The sequence below is a fragment of the Symphodus melops genome (genome assembly GCF_947650265.1).
Source record: "Symphodus melops genome assembly, chromosome: 21".
Taxonomy (NCBI): Eukaryota; Metazoa; Chordata; class Actinopteri; order Labriformes; family Labridae; genus Symphodus; species Symphodus melops.
In genome coordinates this window covers 15,946,582-15,970,002 of record NC_136711.1, presented here as the reverse complement: position 1 = coordinate 15,970,002, position 23,421 = coordinate 15,946,582, and the positions used below count along the sequence as shown (strand labels likewise).

Below are 23,421 nucleotides of genomic sequence, written 5' to 3'. Positions count from 1 at the left end.
CACACACTGAGGGAAGTCTTTAGATCCAAATTTAGTCAGACAAGTCTAAATCTACAGGACACTAAATGTATACCTCACATGTAGAAGTCAGTTGTCAAAATGGTGGTGACCGCTCAGTGATTGAAGAGGTCACAGTCCTTGACGCAGTGGCTCAGGGTTCAACTCCAACCGTTTGGCCTCATGCTGCTTGCCTTCACCACTCTTTCCTTCAACTTTTCCCACATCTCTCTTCACCTGTCCCGCCGATAAAGACAAAAGTGGCCTCTAAAAAAATGGAACCGTGGTACTCTAGAAAAAATTTCTCCTCAAGGCCAATCAGTCATAACTAATAGAGAGAGCTCTACGCAGAGAACTCATATAGATGAGGCTGTCTTGGCAGTATTTGAGCCATGATGTTAGGTGAGGGGCGAGCAGAGGGACCCTCTCGACAGCAGTCTGATGAAGTCGAACTTTAAACCCCTCTGAAGAGGCAGTGTGGCGCCCCACATACAAAGACGTGATCCTCCAAACTGGTCAACTTCTGACCTGCAACCTTTTTTTTGGAGCATGTTTCCCTTCGTTTCCTCTCAGCTGACATATCCAATAAAGGTTAAAAATAAAATCTTCACCAGTTTCGGCCCAAAATGCGACCAAGAGAAAATGGTACACACTGTTGTGCACCTGAGCCAATGAGCTTCATTCTGCTTGTTTGCTCTTCAACACCTGAGTCCGTTTGGACAGAAACAGTCAACATTATGTTATCATTTAGAGCTACTGTGACTTGTTATGAAATGGACTAAACATGAGGATGAATTAAACAAAAGCAAAGGGATTATCCGTATAAAGATAAACTGTTTGCATTCGGTCGTTTTAACGCCTCGATGTCAATGCTGAAAAACCTTTTGTTTACATTTCACATGGCAAAGTTTCAGTTTTACATGTGGCGGTCGTCTAAACTGCCCACAGCGAACGCTCCTGATCTGGGTTGGAGGAGGACAGTGCCTTGCTCAAGGGAACCTCAGCAAGTGGAAAATGAACTGGCAACTTTTAGACAGATTTCCAGATTTGGTCCACACCGGGACTTGAACCGGCGACCGTTCGGTTTGCATCCCAATCCCTTCAATGCTGTCCTGTTGCCTTAATAGAGCAAACCAGCTGTAATGACGCGTCGCTGTGTATAAACAGGTTTAAACGGGTGATCCAATGTGAATTGATGATGTATTTAATTGCTTGTATTGTCTCCTAACAGGTCAGGGTGTTTTATACCGACATGTCTACATCCAACACCGAACACTCACATTATTGTGTCCTTATTATCGTACACATTTAAGGCTTTGTTTTAGGGGTATGCAGGATTCAGTATCTGGCCTCGCTTCATGTCTCACTGACAGCTGCCCCGGAAGTGATCCACCCGGGTTGTTTCAAACTTTTTGTTCCCTTAAGTCATTAAGATCCCAAAATAATTATAAACCGGGCCCATGTTCAAAGAGTCCAGAAATTCCCCTTAAAAGTAGATCCTGGAAATGTCCCCTGTTCTCTGCCAGACACAGCAGATGACAACTCAAACACAGGGCAGAAACACAAAACCTGCTCAGAGAGACAAAGGGAGAACAATGGGCAAAGAAAGAGAAGAAATGAAGAGAAGAGTAGGCCTCAGATCCACCGGGGACCGGAGAGAAAAAAAACATTCATGTGGCTGAATAAGATACACAGTATATTCACTTTAAATCTCAGACCTTGAGCCAACTGCTTACATTTCATTTTTTCGTGTTTGTCTCTCAGGTCCTGTGGCATCTCGACATCTTCCGCAGGAGCTTCCGACAGTTGACCACACACAAGTGTATGGAGGACTCGTGTATCTTCTGCGCATTGAAGGTAAACATAAAACTCTCCCTTTGTCCGCTAATGACTCACCGATTTCTTGACAGCACCGTGACTCCATTTTTCTTGTTTGCTGCCGTTTTGTGTGTCGCTGCTTTCCTCTGCACACACGGTGCTGAACTTCGTTTTTTTTTTTTTTTCTTCAGACTCACACACACACACACACACACACACACACACACACACACACACACCTTCTCCTGGTAATAAACTTCTGTTCACGTTGCTCCACTTTGACGAGTCATCATGAAGTAGACGGGGGGAAATCTGTTTAGGACGACTGTGTGCTGCCGTATTGTTTTTCTGTTCGTCCAGCACATTTCAGCGTTTCATTGGACGGCTAAACCAACATGACACCTAAAGACTGCACACTTGAAACCTGATAGAAACTCGATCTGGTCTGTCTTTTCTCTTCTATTCCCTCGTGTTTTACCTTTCCTGGAAGTTTTGCTCACCCGGTGGTAGGCACAACTCGTCTACCAAAGACAGCCGCTCTGTCTGACAGTTTGTTCTAATCTGCTAAGAATTAATCGAAAACGGGGGAAAATGAGCTGCATGGTTTTATGAAATTCCGACCGTGAGTGTAAAATAAGAATAAAGTTGTCACAGCAGGAAGTGGAAATAAAGAAAAGGTTCAAAACGATAATTAGGGCTGTTTGACAGTCATTGAAAAAGTGTAAGGCGATGAAACCTACGACCATAGAAAGTTAAAACAAAGGAGGATACAGACTATATTCATATTAAGACATGCTCCGACGGGGAAGTTTCTATAATGTTTTATTGCTTGAGAATCGGACAAATTGTAACTTCAGTGACTCCCTTATCATTCTGCAAAACAAAACAAAAAACAGAAAATCCATAAAGACATAGAGCCACGTTTAAAGTAAAATAACAAACAGAACATATTTGATATCAAATAAGCTGAGTGTGTGAGTTTTTTTTGTTTTGTTTGTTTGCTGTTGTATAACCCTTAAGCTACCACCAGAATATGTTAGCATCAAGGTACTGGTACTGTTTGGTACCAAGCAGCATGCACTTTGAATAAGAAGCAGCACTTTGAACCTCTTTATAAGACAGCCTGAGATTGAATCAGCCTTGTTTTCCAGCAGCTGCAGAAAGAAAGAAAGAAAGGAAGCAAACGGGAGCTGAAGATGTGAAACACCATGAATCCCTCATAATGAGCGAGACGTATGCAGCTCTGCTCCAACCATTTGTTGCATCGATGATGACAAATATGCGTCTGAGCGAAGGGAAGGGTTGTGTGTAAAGTGCTTAAGTGTAGTAGTGTGTGTGTGTTTGTGTAGCAGTGGCGATGTGTGTGTTCTACACGCTGTTCTGTCTCCTGCGCTTCCCTGTAATTAATTGGCTGACTGAAAGCGCTGAGCTAGCAAAGCCCACGCTGGGATGCTACACACACACACACACACACACACACATGCAAACAAACACACACACACACACACACACACACACACACACAAACACACACACCTACACGTGCATACAAATCATACTTGCATCCCGCACATGTTAGGCGGTTACACACATGTACCTTACGATGCTTACAAATCTTCCAAACCATGCTGAGAGGCACCACACACACACACACACACACACACACACACACACACACACACACACTCACGAACACACACACACACACACTCACACACACACACACACACACACACACACACACACACACGTTAGCTTGTGTGTGAGTAAAGTGCGGGCGTACAAATCAAAGGTATTGTTGACGTGTTCAGTGTTCACATTTTGCTGTCACTGTTCATTAAGCGTCCTGTCATCGCCTCTTTGTCAGAAACCAAACAGATGTAATGTGTTTTTTTTTTTTTTTTTTTTTTGGTCACCGTGCGATCGGAGCTGCGCTCCCTGCGGCAACATAGATTAAAGTCTTTGAATAACTGTGCAAGGCAGGCAGCAAATGAACTTTAACGGCGTTTTAAAAACATCCATTTCGTAGCAGCGAAGAGATAAGTGATGATTATAGGTGCTTTTATTTCGGGGGGGGGGGGAGATTTTTTTGTTTAACTGCAGCAGATAAAGACGCTGGCCCTTCTAGTAAACATAAGTTGAGAGGCTGCCTGTGGCTCTATCCCTCTAGAAATCACTGCAACACTTTATCTCTCTCAACAGCACTCACACACGCACGCACACACACACACACACACACACACACACACACACACACACACACACACACACACACACACAAACACACACACACAAACACGGTCACACAAGAAAAAGAAAGGGAGACAAAGAAGAAGAAGAAGAAGAAAGTGGGAGAGAAGAATGACAGATGATTGGGGGAGTTGCTGTAGATTGCTCCTCTCTTCACGCTTAGACCACTGCACACACACACACACACACACACACACACACACACACACACACACACACACACTCACACTCACACATATATCCGACCCTCTCTTACTCACTCTGCCTCATCCCTCCTTATTCTCCTCCACTCTTCCTCCTCCTTTTCTCCTCCCTCCCTCTCTCTGTAGGGTATATTCCCCCTCCATTCTCCTTGGCGCATTGCTGCAGTCAGCACAGCCACCGTAGCATACGCACACACGCAGACACATACACACGCACACACACACACACACACACACACACACACACACACACACACACACACACACACACACACACACACACACACACACACACACACACTGCTCACACCATTCCTTTTTCCTCTTCTCTTTTCTCTGGTTTTCTCTCTCTCTCTCTCTCTCTCTCTCTGTCAGACACACACACACACACACACACACACTGTACTCCCATCAGTAGGACTGCATTACCTTTCCTGTTGCCAGCTCTCAGCCTGCACACACTCAGCCACTCTCACACACTGAGGCCCATTGTGTTATTACATTTTCACTCAATATGATCATTTTTATTGCTCCCAAAATCTTAACAAAGGATTTAAAATGATCAAACAATGTAAATAAAGCATCATGGCTTTGCCGAGGAATGAACTGTTACCTGTCTGAGTTTCCTTCAGATGGATTGATAGGCTTAGCGCTCTTTAGCGTATCATGAGCTTCAGGTCATGTTCTGCAGCAGAGCTTCAGTTAATGCAGCCTCAACAGGTGCTTCAACCGTCCAACACGATCACAACACTTTGACTGTGTTTGAATGTCTTCATCGTGTCCTGCACACATTTCAGGTCAGAGAGTTCAAGGAGGATAGAGTGGAGTGTGGCGTTTCTATGCTGCTTACTGCGTTCGCTCGGTTTTTTTACCAAGTGGCAGAAACCGATGGGTGAAGTCACCGAGACGACGTCCATCTTTGTACAGTCAGTGGTTCTTACTGAAAGACAATGAGCTGGGTCCAGACATGAGTCAGTGCCCACGACGTGGTCCACCACATGACGAGAGCGGCGTCTGATGAAACAGAACTCTGAGAGTGTCGAGGTGATGCGTCGTGACGTATTTCCCACTGACACAGGACGGAACCAGTCACAAGAAAGAAGGCGGGGCTTAACACGGAGATGAATTCGATTCGATCATTCATTTTGACAAAGCTTTTGAATCGGTCAAAATTTTGAAAAATGAGTCGTAAGTCATCAGACACTTGGAAGGTTTTTCATGAAGGAGAATACTCCGATAATGCTTTATTCAAATATATTTGGCAGACAATAAAAACAAACACATTCCTGCGGTAACTTTTTTAAAAGCTCTACACAAAGAGTATTACTGAGAAGGTCCGACCTATGAACCACAAGCTGTGCGACGACACGAAAGAACCCCGGCGAGTGTGGAAACAAACGAGACACGTGTTGCTTTTGAGCTGTGATTTTCTAAAAATATCTCTGACAGATAACACCCTGTTTCTCCTTCTTGAGGTCACAGAGCACCTGGTGGTTTTTCAGTCCAGCCATCAAGAAAGTGATAGCATCACCAGTGGAGCAGAAAACCAGCAGAGCAACAAGCAGCGGCCTGCCATGTCAGACAGGCTCGAGTTGACGTCTGGTTTGGGCTGTTTTACTGTTGGTGAAAAATACTGGCTTGTTTTTTTTTTGTTTGTTTGTTTTGTGTGTGGCAGAGGAGTCTGACAAAAAAAAAAAAAAAAAAAAAATTGAGGTCATTTGTATCCGTTGGCGATGTTCAGAGAGTCTCTGCTTTTATCTCTGCCCTCTCAGACGTCTGCTGCTCTCCTCGGTCCAGACTCAGTCAGGTCTCACTCTAATGGACTCTGCTTGAACTGGATGCAACTTTCTGCACTCTAGACTTAAATAACCCAAATCCAAGTACGTGCCGTCTGCTAAGACGACAGCTACTACTCCCAGCGCTACAACTACAGCTGCTGCTCATGAAACGACCTCCACTGTGTACCACAGCAACAACGACTAGCAAACACCCGAGGAGCCCAAACCTTCGCACAAAAGCAGGGCTTAAAGTTTTCAGGCATGAAGCATGTGGTGCAAAATAAATAAATAATTCACCCAATAAACAGAAAATAGTTCTATCATTTCTATCTGTAAATATTGCCAATGCTGCAGTACTCATTCAGGAAATGACAGATGTCCTGCTATCCTGTGGGCTGGAGTGGATAACTGTGCTGTGATGAGGGGCGAGAAGACCAGAGACACAAGCACCTACACCGACTCGACATCTCAGACACTGTCCACATGGTGTCAAATCCTGCCACGGTTCTTTAGATTTAAATTTAAGGCGGGAATTGAAGAATTATCCTCTGATTTGTTCTCTAATATCTAGAAATCACCCAAACAGACAGAAAGGTTCCATGAATTTCAGATCCGTTTTTGCCAATTGCGCTTGAAGCAAAATTTTTCAGGCTGAGGATTTTTTTTTTTTTTTCACTTTAAGCCCTGCCAAAGGGAACTGTTGGGAAAAGTAGATTTTTCTCAAGTTACAGTTAGAAAAATCATTGCTACTTTTTTTTTTTTTAAACCTCCTACTGGGAGCTACAGCGAAACTTCACCGTGTCATTTTAATGTAAACCAAACTTTAAAGGTGCACCATGTAGATTTGGTAGTGAAATTTGGGTTTGGTTATCTTCAGTGCTCCAGGGACAGGATCAGAAACCATCAAGTATAGATAAAGAGTTTTAAAGTCTCTACACGGACTGATCCTCGTCTTTAGCCTCTGAGCTCTGCCCTGGAATCACATTTCACCGGCCTATCTTTCTCTCTGACCCTTGCAACTCTTTGATTCGGTCTCTACCGCCACAAAGCACTTTAAGAGCTGTTTTGGGTTTTTTTCTCGTGGAATGAAAATGCACTACAAATGCCATTTATTATTGATAAGCTGTGATATTGAGGCCAGCATAGCCGCCGGGCTCTGCTGCCGCGTTTGTTTTAGTCCGGTCTGCGTTTGTTGAGCAGCACTTTGGTTCCCGACGCTCTGACAACTAGTTCCACTGTTTTCTGTTTTATGGGTCAGTAGACGGGCCATGATGCTGATATACAGCTTTCACAGGCTTTTCTTTCAATCGGACAGAAATGAAGTCATAAATACACAAACACGAGTGTGTACGTGTGTGCGTGGAATGTGAGTTTCCACTCCAAAAACACAGGAGTAAAAGAATTTATGACACTGTGTATATTTGTAGCATTGAAGTGAAGAATTAATGGATTTCTGTGTGTGTGTGTGTGTGTGTGTGTGTGTGTGTGTGTGCAGAGTATCTTTGCTCAGTTCCAGTTCAGCAGTGAGCGTGTGTTACCATCAGATGCACTGCGGAGCGCTTTGGCCAAGACTTTCCAAGACGAGCAACGCTTTCAGCTGGGTATCATGGACGACGCTGCAGAGTGCTTCGTGAGTATGACACACACGCACACACACGCACACACGCACACGCACACGCACACACACACACACACACAGTGGTTTAGGACTTGCCTTCAGGTTTAAATCAGTGTTTGTGTGAGTCACAGATCTTCAGGGTAAAGGAGATATCCAACACGGCAGCCGCAGAGAATCTTTGTGTGCAATACTTTTCTTTTTTTTTCGTCTTCCTGTTCGCTGAAATTCTCATTTCTTGGTATGTTACTCTGTGAGACCATGTGAAGCCATCCTTGCCATATTCGACCTCATGTAGCTTTGAACTTACAGAGAGCACACGCCTTATTTTAACCACGGGGGATGTCGCCGAGCACACTTGCTAATATGTCATTGAGGACAGCTTTAAATATGATTGGCACCTTTTGCCAAAGAAGCAGGAAGGGGGAGAAGAGGTTTAATATTTCTTCTTCAGGGTTTTTATTTTTAATTTGGTAAAAATAATGAGGCGTTTGGAGATTTTTAAAGAGTGATGAAGTCCCAGAGTTAACAAAGATCTGACAGCGCGACACACACCTGTAGCCGCCTCCTTTAAGGTGGTTTGTATAAAGTGATACATTTGAATTAAGAAAAGCTTCTGAAGAACTGAAGGAACCTGCCCAGATCGAGGTTTCTTCAGTTTATGTTGAACAGCTGCTTTGGTGTAAATTTTTATTCTGCTGCAGAGAGATGAGCCTAACTGGCTAATTAAAGTTTTATAGTTTGACGCTTTTTTTTTTTGTGCCTGACACTTCTGTGAGTCCTTGAGTGTTAAATTTGATAAAGATTTGTAAAAAGTGTCAGAGTTTTACACGACAATCTGCTCGCACTCTTCTTCCATTCAGCCAGAAGGCAGTCACGATGTCGCTCGTCTTCAGTGACTCATGTTGCAGATTAATGATTTAAAAATCGTCGCTCAGCTGGATCCGGCTCTGTATAGTCTTTATTGCATAGTCATTTTATTTTCATTTATCTTTATTGATGCCAAAAAAAACCCCAAAAACCAAAAACACAATTGATATAGTTTGTCTTTTATAAACAAGATTTCTTTGATCATATATTTGGAATTTGCCTCCTCAGAAGCAGAGTCTTCAGAGAAGTTTTTGAAAAGCGTGACTGTCTCAGTTCGGAGTGAACTTTATCAATTATGGAAGGAGAAAATGAAGAAAAGAAAATGTCATTAGTCAAAGGTTTTATTATTGAAATGTCTTCACACTTCTCTCTGCAGCTCTCCTCCACTTTCAGTGTCTCTCTCTCCCTCTTTTCCTTTCTGCCTTAGAGACCTCCACAGTGTGTGTGTGTGTGTGTGTGTGTGTGTGTGTGTGTGTCTGCGTGTGTGTTTTATGTGTGTGCACGCAAGGCTCTGTCTGATCGATTGGTAGTAAATGTGTTCAGTCAGGGAATCCGTCGGCTTCTTATGAAATATAGATGCTGCTCCCACGGTCAGATTAACAAGTGCACCAACAGAGAGGAACAATCAAACATTCACACACACACACACACACACACACACACACACATACATACACACTGTACATGTGCATACAACACAAACATGCACGTGTACCAACCTAGCACCCAAACAAACACATTAATAGATTTCCGCTGCTTGTTTTCTCAGGAGAACCTCTTGATGCGTATCCACTTCCACATCAGTGCCGAGAGCAGAGAGGACATCTGCACGGCCAAACACTGCATACCACACCAGAAGTTTGCCATGACTCTGTTTGAACAGGTGAGAGATGCTACTGTCCCTTTAAGAGCCCCTGGAAAATACAAACCCCCCCCAGCAGCCTTCTGACTTCGTAATGTCACATCGTACGTACAAGAACGCCAACTCGAAACAATTGTTCGGAAATAGTGAGGACAATTGGGTTTCGATTGGCTGAGGTTAGACTTGGACACGGTCCAAAGCGAGCCCGCACCAAATGCTGCTAAGACTCTAATTTGGCAAATAGAATAGGGAAGATAAGGCGCCACTTTGCTGCATTTATTTTGGCTATTGTCTATTACTTTATCAGTTCTGATCAATAACTGTTTCCTTTTGCTCTGGGGTTTAACAGAGGATTCTGTCCTGAGAGTGTTGGCTCTTTTTGGAGCCTCAGAGGGACCTTAATGGTCCCTTAAAAAAAAAAAAACCAGGAAGCTACGCACTCCACCTTGCTTCCGAAACTGGTTGCATGAAGTGGTTTTGGTTTTCCACGTGGAGAAATTTTGAACAAATCATTCAGAATGTAAAATGGGAAGACTCTTTTGCAGCATCTTTTTGTCTGTTTGGACTTTTCTTTCTTTTTGTTTGTGGATATTTCCTCTGTGAATGATATTTCAATGAATTTGTCTCCTTGATTCAGGGTTGAGATTAAATCTCTTTTTTTATTTGTCACCGGCTCATCTGCAAATAAAGTTAGACGCCACGATGTCAGCAGCCAGTGGGTTATCAGTTGTGTCACATCAGTTTAATGTTGTCACACTACCTCACTGCTGATTTAAATTTGGCACGAGAAGTCTGATTCTGACTCCAACATAACGTTCAAGTCTGCACTTGTCACAAGCTTCACTGGTGTGCAGATGAGCCAGGCAGATGTCAATCATAATCTGCTTGGCCCCGCCCACACAGCGAGGGTAATGTTCTCAGCAGATACGTGGTCTGCTCTTCTTTTCTGTAAGTTTTGAAGGGCTCATTTTAGAAGAGAGACACTCATTCCATATCATGTATGTATTTTGTGCTATTTCAAGCTAGCTTCCCTGGGACTTTAAAGAGCTGTTGCATAACAGTTTTTGGGGCTTTAGTTTAAAAACAACTCGTACACATGAACAGTCTGACGCCCGGTGACTCCTCTGAAGATGTGTTTGTGTTTGCAGTGTGTGTGCACCAGCTGTGGAGCCACTTCAGACCCCTTACCCTTCATTCAGATGGTTCATTACATCTCCACTACATCCCTCTGGTAAGACCAGATACGCACACACACACCTACACACACCTACACACCTACACACACACACACACACACACACACTGCAGTAAATCTGGCAGCAAGCTGAGGCTGGGTGGCAGTAAAGGAAGGTACAGCGTGTTCTCTTCTTCCCTGCACGGGTCCCCGCTGAACACCAAGCGCACACATGCACACACACATTATGCACACACACACACACACACACACACACACGTATTTATGTTCATGCATATGGAATAGCAGGTGAGCCTGTGCATAATTTCTCGAGAATATTCAGGTAGACAGTGGCTTTAGCTAACACGCAGGACGGAAGGGGCATGTGTGCATCCTCAGAGCTGTTAAAACACACACGCACTCTGAGTCAATGAAATAAGGAACAGGGGAAGTAATCAATCAGCTGTTTGATTCAGAGGACTCAGGGGGCGACATAAATCTATAATTGGAACAGTGGGTCGGAAAGAGTCTTAACAAGAGGGAAATAAGAGGGTATATCACTCCATATCCCTTTTGGAAATGGAACACGGCAGAGGAAATCGAGGGATAAATGTGGGGGCAAAAGTACAAACAAACACGGCGTGTGGAGGTAGTTTTGGGGCACAGCGGTGCCACCGCTCTGTGTTTGTGCTTGTTAGTGCTGCCAAGCTATTTTTACCCTTAGTGCAGCCTGTTGTTTACAGACGAGATAGCCAAATATGCAAAAGTCAACATGAGTAAGATAATCAGAGGGCAACAAAACAAACGTCTGGTTCAGGCTCGATTCACAGGAAAGTAAAGAGAGGAACAAGTGTTGTTTTTTTTTTCTCCTGCTTTCATGGTCGAGCGAGGGGATAAAACCGGGAGAGAGAAAGGGGGAGCAGAGGGAAGAGGTTGAGTTCATTTCAGGCTAATGGAAGGGCTGAGAGGAGAAGCGAGGGAGGGAGGGGGGGAGAAGACTTATTTTGAAAATTGCTCTTCTTAAAGGAATACTTACCTACAGAAAAAAAACAATTCAGTACATAATCCCATACATGGCACGGAGCGTGCAGCAGCTCATTGGGTATTCACAGATCATAACGTGTGTTTGAGTTCGTCCTTCAGAGGACGATTCTACCTCCAACTGATAAACACAGCTCAGTGTCAGTGCTCCAAAGTCTGCTGAAGGAGATAGTCTCAGTTTTTCATCAAGTTCTACTTTTATAAGATGAACTGTTCTTTTGATAATCGCAACAATAATAATGTTCCTTTCACTGCTTGAGCTCCCTGTTGGAACATTGTCTTATAGCTTAACCACTTTAGGAAGGTCAGAGATCATAATCTGCTCGACAGGATTTAGAAACGTGCTCAGAGGGAATCTTTTCACAGCCTTAACGGCTGTATAGTTGAGACTTGTTCTTACTTTTTTCCCCTTTTCTTTTTCTATCCCCTTTGTTTTATTTTCTTAATTAAAGCAGATGAGGAAAAGCCTGAGGGACTGACTCAGTCTGTGCAGTGAACGGTTGCCTAAGCAATATGCAAAGCGAGCGGACTAAACACTGCAGAACTCAGAGCGTTTGAACTGATTTTCAGCCAGCAATACGAGCGAAAATGAAACAATTGTCTGCAGATTACCGCACAGCGCCGCGAAAAACAGAGAAAAAAAAACAAAACAAGAAAAACTTGAGAAGTTTAAAGAATGGAGGGAGTGTTTCTGGTGGCAACAAGTCACAATCAAGCCAAACAAAAGATGTTTTCCTGTATTTATAAACGATCTGCTGCCATACATATGGAAGGAGTGTGTAACGTGTGTGTGTGTGTGTGTGTGTGTGTGTGTGTGTGTGTGTGTGTGTGTGTGTGTGTGTGTGTGTGTGTGTGTGTGTGTGTGTGTGTGTGTGTGTGTGTGTGTGTGTGTGTTGTTTGGATGCTGCAGTAACCAGGCGGTGAGGATGCTGGAGTGCAGAGAGAAACCCACACCGGACATGTTTGGAGAGCTGCTCCGCAATGCCAGCAACATGGGAGACCTGCGCAACTGTCCTGTGAGAGCACACACACACACACACACACACACACACACACACATTACACACACTCACTAGACACATGAAAGTAGCAGAAGTCGTGCGTTCTATCCTCTTTAATATTCTCTTTCTTTTCAGTTTTTTTGTTTGAGAAAAACAGAAATCTGCACATTTCATTTTAGATATCAACAAACGGATTAAAGAAACAAAACATGCATCATCATTTTGAGAATATCATTTGCAGAGTAACCACTTTGCTAGTTTCATCATGTCTACTTTGTTCCCCCCCCCCCACGTTCCTTTCCTTTTCTGGGTGCGTCTACCTTACATAAGCAGCAGCTCATTTGCATCCCCCCCCCTCTCATTTTTCTCTTCACTTTCTATCAGCGGAAACATTTTCTGAGCCGTCTTTGACAGTTAAAAAAAATGTTCATCATCTTCCTGCTGCAAGTAAAGAAATAAACATACAAAGAAATAAAGAACAATCGTTGTGCTAGAACTTTAAAAAAAACAAAACAAGACAGATACAGTCATGCTTAAATATGCTTAAAAATTGAATGGAAAAAACTTGAATAAAAACAAAAAAAGCGTCAACTAAAAACAGTGATGCATCGAGGAAAAGTTCCATTCAGAGACAGAAAAGGCTGAGAGAGAGAGAGAGAGAGAGAGAGAGAGAGTGTGGAAGAGGAAGGTATAGGCGGTGAGCGAGGTGGAGGGAGAAACGTGCGTGACGATGTATTTGTTCTGTCGCTCTGCGTGTTGTGTTGCCACATGGGAAAGTTGTGCTGCTGAATAGATCCGGTTTGGCCCCCGCTCGGCTGCTCCTCTCTGCCAAAGCATGGGCACAAAGAGCCTGCTCAGCGGCCCCCGTCTCTCCACACAGCAGCAGCGACACGAGCACACACACACACACACGGCGAGCGTGTTCACCGGCCGAACGCTGACGTTGTGTGCGCAGTCCTGCAGGACTTGAGCAACCTGCCTCTGTTTATCTTCCATCACTGGCAGCGCTGATCTTTTGTTAATACCACACTGGGCCCCGCTCAAACAAAGTGATGCTATTTGGATGGCAGAGAGGCTGCTGGGAGATACTGTAGGTGCCAGACTGAATATAAGGTGCCAAAGACGAAACTGTGAAGTTGCGGATATGTTTTTTTTTTTTTTAACTTAACTAAAAATAATCCAGTTTATTGAATCTATAGAAAAGAAAATAAGTTTTCACAGCTTTTTATGTGTACAAAATAACATCTAAATATGAAGATTCGGAGTTAAGACGATAAAATCATTTAATTTCAACGTCAGATCAGACACCATCTTGTGTTTTTCTGCAGAAACTCGATCAATTTGAAATTCTGTATTTTTGTCTTCCTCTTTGTGAAAAATGCACAGAGCTTTGTCGGAGGAGTGATATCATATATATATATATATATATATATATATATATATATATCCGTGTGCTTATCAGAGTTGAACAAAGAGGATTAGAGTCAAAAACTGATAACAGCCTCTTAAGCAGGTCCTCGAAGAGCACGAGTATCGATGTTGAAAGAAGTCTTTTGATGTCGTGAGTGTTTGAAGACGAGCCGCCACATGCTGCTCGGAGGTTTTCAGTGCATCTTATTTGATAAACTGACCATTTGTTATTTGGATCTGCACAGTTTACTCCTTATGTCACATTGGCTTTCAGTGTAGAGGGGTTCAGCGTTTCAAGTAAAGTTGTTGTTTTTTGTCAGCCCTGGAGGCAAAGAAAGCATCGCTTAAAGAATGCTTGATGAACTACGAGCAGTCAAACAGGTGGCAGACAGGACGTATTCAGGAGTTTTGTGCATTGAGGTGCATGAGGTTCACTCAGAGTAAAGTGACAGTAAAGTAATTATCAGTGTGCCACAGAATTTTAATCAAATGTTCCTGCAACTGAGCGAGACCTGAGAACGAAGGTTCGTCTACCTGTCGGTCATTTGGATTATTATATGGATGGATGGAGATAGATAGATAGATAGATAGATAGATAGATAGATAGATAGATAGATAGATAGATAGATCGATCAGTGGATCACTATGGCTCAGACAACAAAATAACACCTGAGTTCTAACAAACCACCTTTAAGTATGAAGCACAGACTCATGCACAGTCTGTGCTTTGAACTCCGTTACCCAGTGACAGGTGCTCTACTGTTTACCACGTGAGCAGTTTGCCGTCTCAGCGTTAAAACTCACAAAGTGGGAATGTCTGTTTTATTTTGGTTTCGTACGAGTTCTGAGGAAGGAGAGGCACGCAGATTCCCCCTAAAGTTGTTTCTTTTCTTTTTTTTTTGCTCTCTGAAGAATGCAACGATCAGCACTCTGCAAAACCTACGGTCTCCTTTGACCTGCAGCACTGTTACATAACTCTCTGCCTCTCTGAAGGGTCTGCAGAGCCCCAGAGCACTGAGACAAATCTTTGCATATCAAACCCGGAGATGAGTGTGCAGCGATCGGTGCCGTGTCATGAAGCAGAGCGGCTCTGTTTGAGCCATCCTGTGATGAATGATGTTGTCACCAGCAGTGAGACAGCGCGGAGAGGCCGGCTGAGGTCCTGCGCATGTGTCCTGAGCTCACAGCGTCGCTGCTGTTCGTCTCATGCTTGTGTCTTCCTGAGAATTGAGAAGCAGTCCCTGGCAGAAAACCGTCCTTGTCGTCTTCTGGGTTGCCAACTCGAGGCGTCCCGCCGGCCACAAAGGGAGAGTTCAGTGTGTGTTTTTGTGCATATGTGTGTCTGCGAGTGTTTGGCAAAGTGTCTCGTTGCCGGGGTGTTCTCAGGCTGTTTCTGACGCCGCTCTGCCAACGCTGCGTGCATGCTCGTGTGTGCACTTTTTGCGTGTGTGTGTGTGCGTGCGTGCGTGCGTGCGCAGAAGCTCTGTGGTGGGTCATGACTCAAAGGAAGGACTCAGAACACACGGTTCTGAACTCGACAGAAGGCCCGAGGGACAAATACAGCTCGGCTCCTTCCTCTCTCGTTCTCTCTTAAAGTCCTTTCATCATCTCTTTCCTCCCGCCTTTAATCTCTGCCTCTCACTCCCCACTTTATCTGAGTGTGTATCTCCATACAGGCGTGCATGTTCATCGCTGACAAATGAATGGAGGGTTTTAGCGTTTGCACACTGCTGTCACACAGCCTCATAAAACGGGATGATTGAGCCTTTTTGATCACTCATTCTCCTTCTTTAATTTCTAACCCTCTCTCTCTCTCTCTCTCCTCTCAGAGTAACTGTGGGGAGGTGCTGCGTATCCGCCGGGTGCTCATGAACTCACCGGAGATCGTTTCCATCGGGCTGGTGTGGGATTCAGACCACTCGGACCTGGCGGAGGACGTCATCCACAGCCTGGGGACCTGCCTGCGTCTGGGAGACGTAAGCGGATCACGCAAACAAATAACGCGCTCGTTTTAACACATCGACGTGCGCCATGTGGGCCTATGCGAGCCTGTTTTCCCCCAAAACTAAAATAAATAGAGACACAAAATAGGCACGTTTGTTTGTTGAAAGAGTGTTTCGCTCCGTGTGTAACCATTTACCAGACACTAGTGGACTCAGGGGGGCTCAAATGTCTCCAATTTAGCAAAAAAAAAAGCTGCAGTAGTACCCTCTTTGATAGCCCTCTGATACATAAACAGGATAAACTCCCCTCCAGGGAGCTCTTACAAAGTAGAAAACGTGATACAGTGCCTTACAGGCCGCCCTACATACTAGAAAACATTGGGATTGCTGCTGCCCCACTGCATGCAGCTGGTGCCCTTTCTATTTTGCGCCTCTGCCCCTTAGACAATGTGTAACAGTGAGATGAACATCTGTTAAGTGAAACAATGAATTCACAGGCCTGAGGCAGCGAGTCCAGGCTTTTAAAGAGATAACAGTTACAGTAAACCAGGAAAAAACACACACGCATTCTAAACCTCTCTTCATTTGTCAAGTCATGTGGTCGACCACTTTGGGCCTGACTAAAATATTAAAATAGCGCGCCTGCATTTTTAAAGATACCAGCTTGTGATGTTGGAGCTTTTCAGGAAATACTCCAAAGTGCAATCATTTTGTCTGAGCGTGTTAAGGTTGTGAGGTAGTTATTAAAGACGTTATGATGTCACATTCAGGTCAGCATTACTAACACTGACGTCTTTATGAAGAAATGCAACACGTGAATATTCTGAGTTTACGCTAAACAACAATTTTTTTTTCAAATTTTTTTTTTTTTTGAGAGTTTGCCTCTAACTGTAGAAGTTGTTAAAGGCTTTAACGCATTAAACAACAAGTCGAACAAACTTATAAACGGGGAGGTGGTGGTGGGGGGGGGGGTGTGGATTAACTATCTAACAAAAAAAACACCCTAAAAAAACTTGACATCACCTTGAGCAGTGAAAAACCTGGAGGCATGCTTAAACAAACACTGAGGAACACGTTCAAGGACACACAAGTGCAAATGAACATGTGCAGATTATAAATATGTGCGTGCTGCAGAGCACTGCCCAATAAACTCAACCAATCCTGTCGCAGCATTCGTAAAAACCCAAATTTAGAACACATTAAATCGACCACCTGATTGTCATTGCTCTCACACAAAGATCACACACACACACACTCACACACAAACACACACACACTCACACACACACACACACTCACACACACACACACAGGTTTGGCTCCTGATTCTCCGTGTCACGACTGAGCAATGTTGATGCGTTTTAATGCTACTGTAACATCTCCCGCCGCATTCTGAAGTGATATCTATGAATTATGGATCAGTGAATATGAGTATGAGTGTAATAGTGAGTTGAGTTCTTCCTTCTATCTGCGGTCTCCGCCCGCTGCTGTCGCTCTCATTCTCATCCCTCCGACGCTGCCAGATGAAGCTGGTGGTGAGATAGGAATCGGCGGGCATAATTTATCGCATTTTCTGCTTTTTGTTTATCTGTTCAGATCAGAAAAAAAGGAATCCATCTGCCTCCTGTATCCCCCCCTCCTCTTCCTCTTCTGCTGCCGTCACTCTCTCTCTTTGTCCGTCTTCTGCATCTGTTCTCTCCCTCTTTTTCTGCTCCCCATGTGACTCTTTTTTTTTAAGTTCTTCCTCCGCCTCCGATAACGACATATCAGAGTTGGAACAATTATTCTGTTGCAAAGAAGAGATAACAATTTTGATTCATCTTCATTGCAAGCTGTTTATCAAGCAGAAAAACGCTCGCTGATTCTGGTTTCTTGAATATGAGGATTTGCTGTTTATCTTTTGTTGTCATTGGAAATGGAATATTTATAGGTTTTGGGTTGTTGGTCATACAAAAGAAGCAAATTGAACACAAAATTAGGCAGTGGAATCTTTGGCTTTGGAGTTTGGCTCTTTTCTGACAAAAAAAAACAGATTTAGAAATAAAAAATATTCTAATGAAAGTAAAGTTGAAATAATTGGCTATTTGTATTTTCTACTGTTTTACACTGCATGTAGATGTGTAAACATTAAGGATGTTCCTAGAGACTAATTTTCTTGACGATTAAAAATCCATTTTTATCGAGACTTGTCAAAACCATATTGTGTATTTAATTGCTAATTATCACATCATTAATGAACAACATCAAGGCTATTTTAAGAGCATCTGAAATGTTGGAAATGTAACAATTCACTCGACTCACGAGACGATTCACAATACTGAGTTCACGACGCGATTTGTTTCGAGATAATCGGGAGGTGATCGGAGCTTCTCATCGTGCTGTTGATAAAATGCTGCGTCATGTTGGTTGTGCTATTTGTGAAGTTCTGAAGTTGTGATCTTGTTGCCATATTCGCACACAGTGTTTGTCTCGTCTGTCATCTTCTCACCTTTTTTTCCATTTTCTCTCTCTCCGGAGAGCCAAAATGTTTTGACTGCCATGATCGCGCCTGCTGGCGCTCAGGATATTACTGCGATTCATTTTTCAGAGTACAGATTCGAACCCTGACACATTTTGAATCGATTCTTACCTTCCTCCTCACGATGAATCTTTACATCCTCAGTTAGCAGCGCTCGAACAACAAGCTTCTGTCCTCATCCTTGATGTTGCTCGGTTATACGCCAGTTTACCTGCTCTGCTCTGATCCGTCCACTGTGCTCGTTTACATCCTGGCAGTAGAGCGGAAGAGCTACAGCCCCAGCTAGTGGCGGTCGGTTGCATTGCAGCTAAGACACAACATTCAAACAGTTTTCATTAATAACAGTCGATGACTAGGTAAGAGTGACTTTTTTTTTGTGCCTCTTTTTGAAAAAACAGTGGATAGAAGAGGGACCAGAGGAGAGAGAATAGGGAATGACGTGTGGGAAAGGAGCAGCAGGTCGGACTTTTATTTATTGACCCTCTTGAAGGACTGTATGGGCGCGACCTACCTGTTTCTGCTCGGCCATCTGCGCCCCTTCAGGAACATACATCTTTAGTACTGAGACCTAACTGTGAGCTCAGTGCATCACTTCTGCATGATCGCTCGCAGTACACCCGCGGCATTTTTGTGCTGGATTTGCAGCTTTCATGAGAAGATGAGAATGCATGTAAAGGATGACTGATTACAGAACATACACGACAGTAGGTGTGCAAAAGAAATGTGCTCGTAGTCTCAGCAACTCCTCTATCTCTATCCCTCCTCTTACTGCACACCTCTCATTCTCTTCCCTCTCTGTCTCCTCCCCCTCCCTCTGTCCCCCCCCCCCCCCCCCTCTCTCTCTCTCTCTCTCTCTAGTTGTTCTACCGTGTGACAGAGGAGAGGGCTCGCCAGGCGGAGCTCTACTTGGTGGGCATGGTGTGCTACTACGGCAAGCACTACTCCACCTTCTTCTTCCAGACCAAGATACGCAAGTGGATGTACTTCGACGACGCCCACGTCAAAGAGGTGAGACACAGTTTGCAGTTGGAGGCTGCATGCTGCAGGACGGGGCAGGAGAAAGGAGGGGTGGGGGGAGGGGGGGAGGAGGGGGGGGTATTCATGTACGGTATCTGCTGCATCTCCAGCTGAGCCGATGAGAGCAGCGACGACTAGAACTACGCTGTGTGTTAGTTTGAGTGCTGCATGGTCAGATTTTTATTTTCTTTTCTTTTGAAGCAGGGGCGTTTTTGATTGATAAGATGTTTTTGCCGTTTCGCTCTCGCCTTTTGCGTACGTGTTTTGGCGCAGATGACACTCGTCTTGTGATGTGATGTCCCATGAATTAAGCGTGAGTTGTCTCCCACACGGCTGGAAAGTGACGTGAATGTTGTGGTGGCTCAGTCGAAGGTTTGCTGAGTCAAAATGTGAGATAAAGTGGCTCTGCGTGCCCTTGACACTTCTGTCAGCTCATTAGATTACACAGCTAATGAGAAAGAGCGACAATCTATCAATAAGGACACACAGCTGCACAATGCATGTTTGACCTTCCACTTTTGATGCCTCATGATTTATGTTGATTCTCAGAAAAGAATAGATTAACCTCCCTGTGTGTGTGTGTTTATGGGATTGTATGTATGTTCATGTGTTTCTCTATGTGTGTGTGTTGTTTCCCTGCTGCACCTTTAGATCGGCCCAAAGTGGAAGGACGTGGTATCCCGCTGTATCAAAGGCCACTATCAGCCCCTGCTGCTGCTCTATGCTGACCCCCGTGGGACGCCGGTAATACTGCAGGAGAGCCCCAACCCCTGTAGCAGCTCCAACCCGCAGCTCGAGCTCCAGCACTGCAGCAGCAGCAGCAAAGCCGGCTACGACAGCGAGGACTCCGGTACAGCAGAGGCGACAAACATCAGATCACAATACTCTGTGTTTATCACTGTGTGGGTTGGGGGGGGGGGGGGGGGGGGGAGTATTCATGCTAGGTTACAGCTTCAAAGCTCTGACCTTCAGCCTCATAATCCAGCTCCTAGCTTTGTGTACTGCTGAGAACTTACTCTGCTGCAAACATATGGAAACGCAGGATTAACTGAAAGGTCATCTCTCTTTCTTTTTTTTTCTCTCTCTTGTTCTCTCTCAGGTCGGGAGCCATCTATATCCAGTGATACTCGCACCGACTCGTCAACAGACAGCTCCAGTCACAGAGCCTCCCGCAGCAGACCTCTCCACCAGTCGACAGGCAGCCACCTCTCCAGCGAATCGCAGACCACTGTTGTCTGTAACTACGACATCGGCACCCCGCCGCACAGTGCCGACGCCGGAGGTAAGGTGTTATAGGAAAGAACGAGGATGTTCTAAGCTGGGCTGATTGTTAGGAACAAAGACCAAAAGAGCAAAAGTCATTTTTTTACATTTCAGTCCAACGAAAGTGAGTTCTCTCTCCCTGTGTTTTATCACTGCAGACTCTTTAGTGTTTTTGTGCCCCCTTACTGGTTACTCTTAAGTTTACAGGCACTGCTGCTGGGATAATTGCTCCCAGTGGGATAAATAAGAAAACTATTGGATTTACTTTCTCTCTTCTCCCACACACAGAGTCAGCGGTGGAGGGTCCTCCCAGCCCTCCCTCTCCTCCCCTGCCGGAGTACAAGGAGACGGCCGTCTTCCTCCTCTCTTCCCGCCGGCCGCTCACGTCCTCCTCCTCGTCCTCTCGGCCTCTGTCCTCCTCCTCCTCGTCAGGGGTGGGGGGCTGCGAGGGAGGAGCAGGAGGGCCCCACTGGGAGGATGAGAGCACCAGCAGTGAGAGCAAGTCCAGGTACTGTGCAATGGATATGAATTCCTGCAAGAGAAGTCAAATTCACTTTCTGAATATAGCACATTCAAAACAGATGAAGTTAACCAAAGTGCCTTAAAGAGTAAAAAAGGTCAAACGTGACTTCAGGAAGAAGTAACTTAAATTTTAGAACACGAGTGAACTAACATGACTTTGTTTGTCACATTACAATATATAAACAGAATGAAGGTAATAATCAACAAATTGAGAGAAACTAGCTGCTACTGCTTATTGTTAATAAAGATATGTGGAGATCTGGGTGGTCATTTTGTAGTCACTTAAGCCACGTACAGCTTAATAATTCGTGTCTTCCACCAGAATCTTTCTGCTTTTAAGCACTGCAGAGCAGCTGCTGGACTGCTGCCTGCCTGCTTTAACGACGGCCGTCATCTCTACACTGAATTTTGATCAGAAAGATTTTAAATGTATGTGTAAAAAAATTTCCCCCAATATGTGGTTTTATTCACAAACATTATAAAAGCTGTGCACGACTGCATTCCCACTCCAGATTTCGAATCTAAAATGCAAATTTTCCGAGCGATAAATGGTAACAAAGTCTTTGTGTGAGGCTTGACTGAACTGCATTTAATTGATTTTGTAGGTCAGTTATTTTTACTACTTCAGCTTAAATCTGAAATGAGTTATTCTACTTTATTTTTGGATGGTCTTTCGTGGAGATGAAAAACATCCTCCTCTCTTGCTCTCTAGTTCTTCTGGAGGCCGCTACAGACCCACATGGAGGCCCAGAAGAGAGGCCCTGAACATTGACAGTATCTTCACCCGACCGAGAGGCTCCTCTTTGGGCTATAGCACCCTGCCAGGTCCCTCTCTCCCTCCCGAGCCCCAGGACTCTCTTCCACCACCAGGACCCGCTCCTGCACCCACACAGCCTGGGTTAAAAGAAGCAGAAGGGAGGGAGGCTGGGGAGTTGGAGGCGGGGTTTGGGCTGGTCGGGCAGCCCAGGTCTCTTGGCAGCGGGCGGACGATGGGTCCCCCTGCCCCTCCACCTCTGCGAGGGGTGGAGCACCAGCCGCGTCTGATTCAGAGGATGGAGAGTGGCTACGAGAGCAGCGAGAGGAACAGCAGCAGCCCTGACAGGTAGGAGACTCACACATAACAATTACTGTCTCTTCCTTTCTGCCTCTGTCGTTCATTCTGTTTCCCCCTCTGACTTTCTCTGTCACTCTTGATTTTCTGTTCAATTTAACTTTAACAGCCTCAAATTGGAATGTGACATTAACAACAACAAATTGTCCAACAATAGTCGTCCTAACAAATCAATCAACGGATATATTTGTCTGGGGATGCATACACTCTTCACTTCTCTTCTCTTTTTGCCTCTTTTCTTTTTCGTTCTCTATTCAGAGAGGTGGGGCAACAGAAACGGGTGCTGATGTCAGGACCTTCGTGGCGTTCGGTGCCCAAATCCAAGAGCAGCAGTGCCATCCTGCAGGAGCTGCCCTCCCCGAGCTGGGGTGGCGGCACTAACTCAGGTGTGCATTTGCTTAGGTACTTAAATGCATTCACCTTAACTCACTTTCGATTTACTTAATGATTTTGTTTCCCCCCTCCTTTGCGCGTTTGTCAGGCTCAGGGCGCAGTGAACTGGACGAGCTGCAGGAGGAGGTGGCGAGAAGAGCTCGTCAGCAGGAGCAGCAGAAGCGCAAGGAGGCGGAGCGGGAAGCAGCCATGGGATTTAACCCTAAACCCAGCAAATACATGGACCTGGACCAGCTCCAACACCAGGGTAAGGGAGGAGGAGGGATGAAAAGAGAGAGAGAGCGAAAGAGACAGGTGGGAGGGAAAGAAGAAGACGAAGATTATGGTAGATGAATGGGTGGGAGGTTTTGATGAGAATCAAGGAAGTCAGTTCACCCAACTTACAGAAAAAGACATGCCTTATCTCTGGAAATATTTAGTGATACATTTTATCGTTCATATATTCAACATTCATCTCTCAGGTTTCATTCTATTCTTCCAGATTACTGAAGTGAATAGAATTTGTATTCCTTTGGGAAAACATTTGTCAATATGAAAAGTGTTAATAGGATGCCCAAATCGAACAATCAGCCCAGATAGATATCAGAACCACAAAGTGAGGACATACAGTTCTGAGTGAACTTATGCTTTAATAA

At 44.6% G+C, this 23,421-nt stretch overlaps 1 protein-coding gene across 3 annotated transcripts in view; it reads left to right on the top strand.

The window, feature by feature from the left end:
- Nucleotides 1-23,421, top strand: part of LOC306817435 (ubiquitin carboxyl-terminal hydrolase 54-like) — a 53,742-nt gene that overhangs the window by 19,390 nt on the left and 10,931 nt on the right. For all 3 annotated transcript variants that reach the window (XR_013778024.1, XM_079334292.1, XM_079334293.1), the window contains 13 exons: nt 1,762-1,854; nt 7,542-7,676; nt 9,301-9,414; nt 10,542-10,624; nt 12,519-12,624; nt 15,849-15,995; nt 19,339-19,488; nt 20,149-20,347; nt 20,597-20,779; nt 21,049-21,268; nt 21,995-22,384; nt 22,652-22,779; nt 22,875-23,033. Coding sequence is in view for 2 of the 3 variants with exons in the window: in XM_079334292.1 (XP_079190418.1) it covers nt 1,762-1,854; nt 7,542-7,676; nt 9,301-9,414; nt 10,542-10,624; nt 12,519-12,624; nt 15,849-15,995; nt 19,339-19,488; nt 20,149-20,347; nt 20,597-20,779; nt 21,049-21,268; nt 21,995-22,384; nt 22,652-22,779; nt 22,875-23,033 (2,107 nt within the window). In the remaining variant the exon portion in view is untranslated. The remainder of the gene's footprint in view (nt 1-1,761; nt 1,855-7,541; nt 7,677-9,300; nt 9,415-10,541; nt 10,625-12,518; nt 12,625-15,848; nt 15,996-19,338; nt 19,489-20,148; nt 20,348-20,596; nt 20,780-21,048; nt 21,269-21,994; nt 22,385-22,651; nt 22,780-22,874; nt 23,034-23,421) is intronic.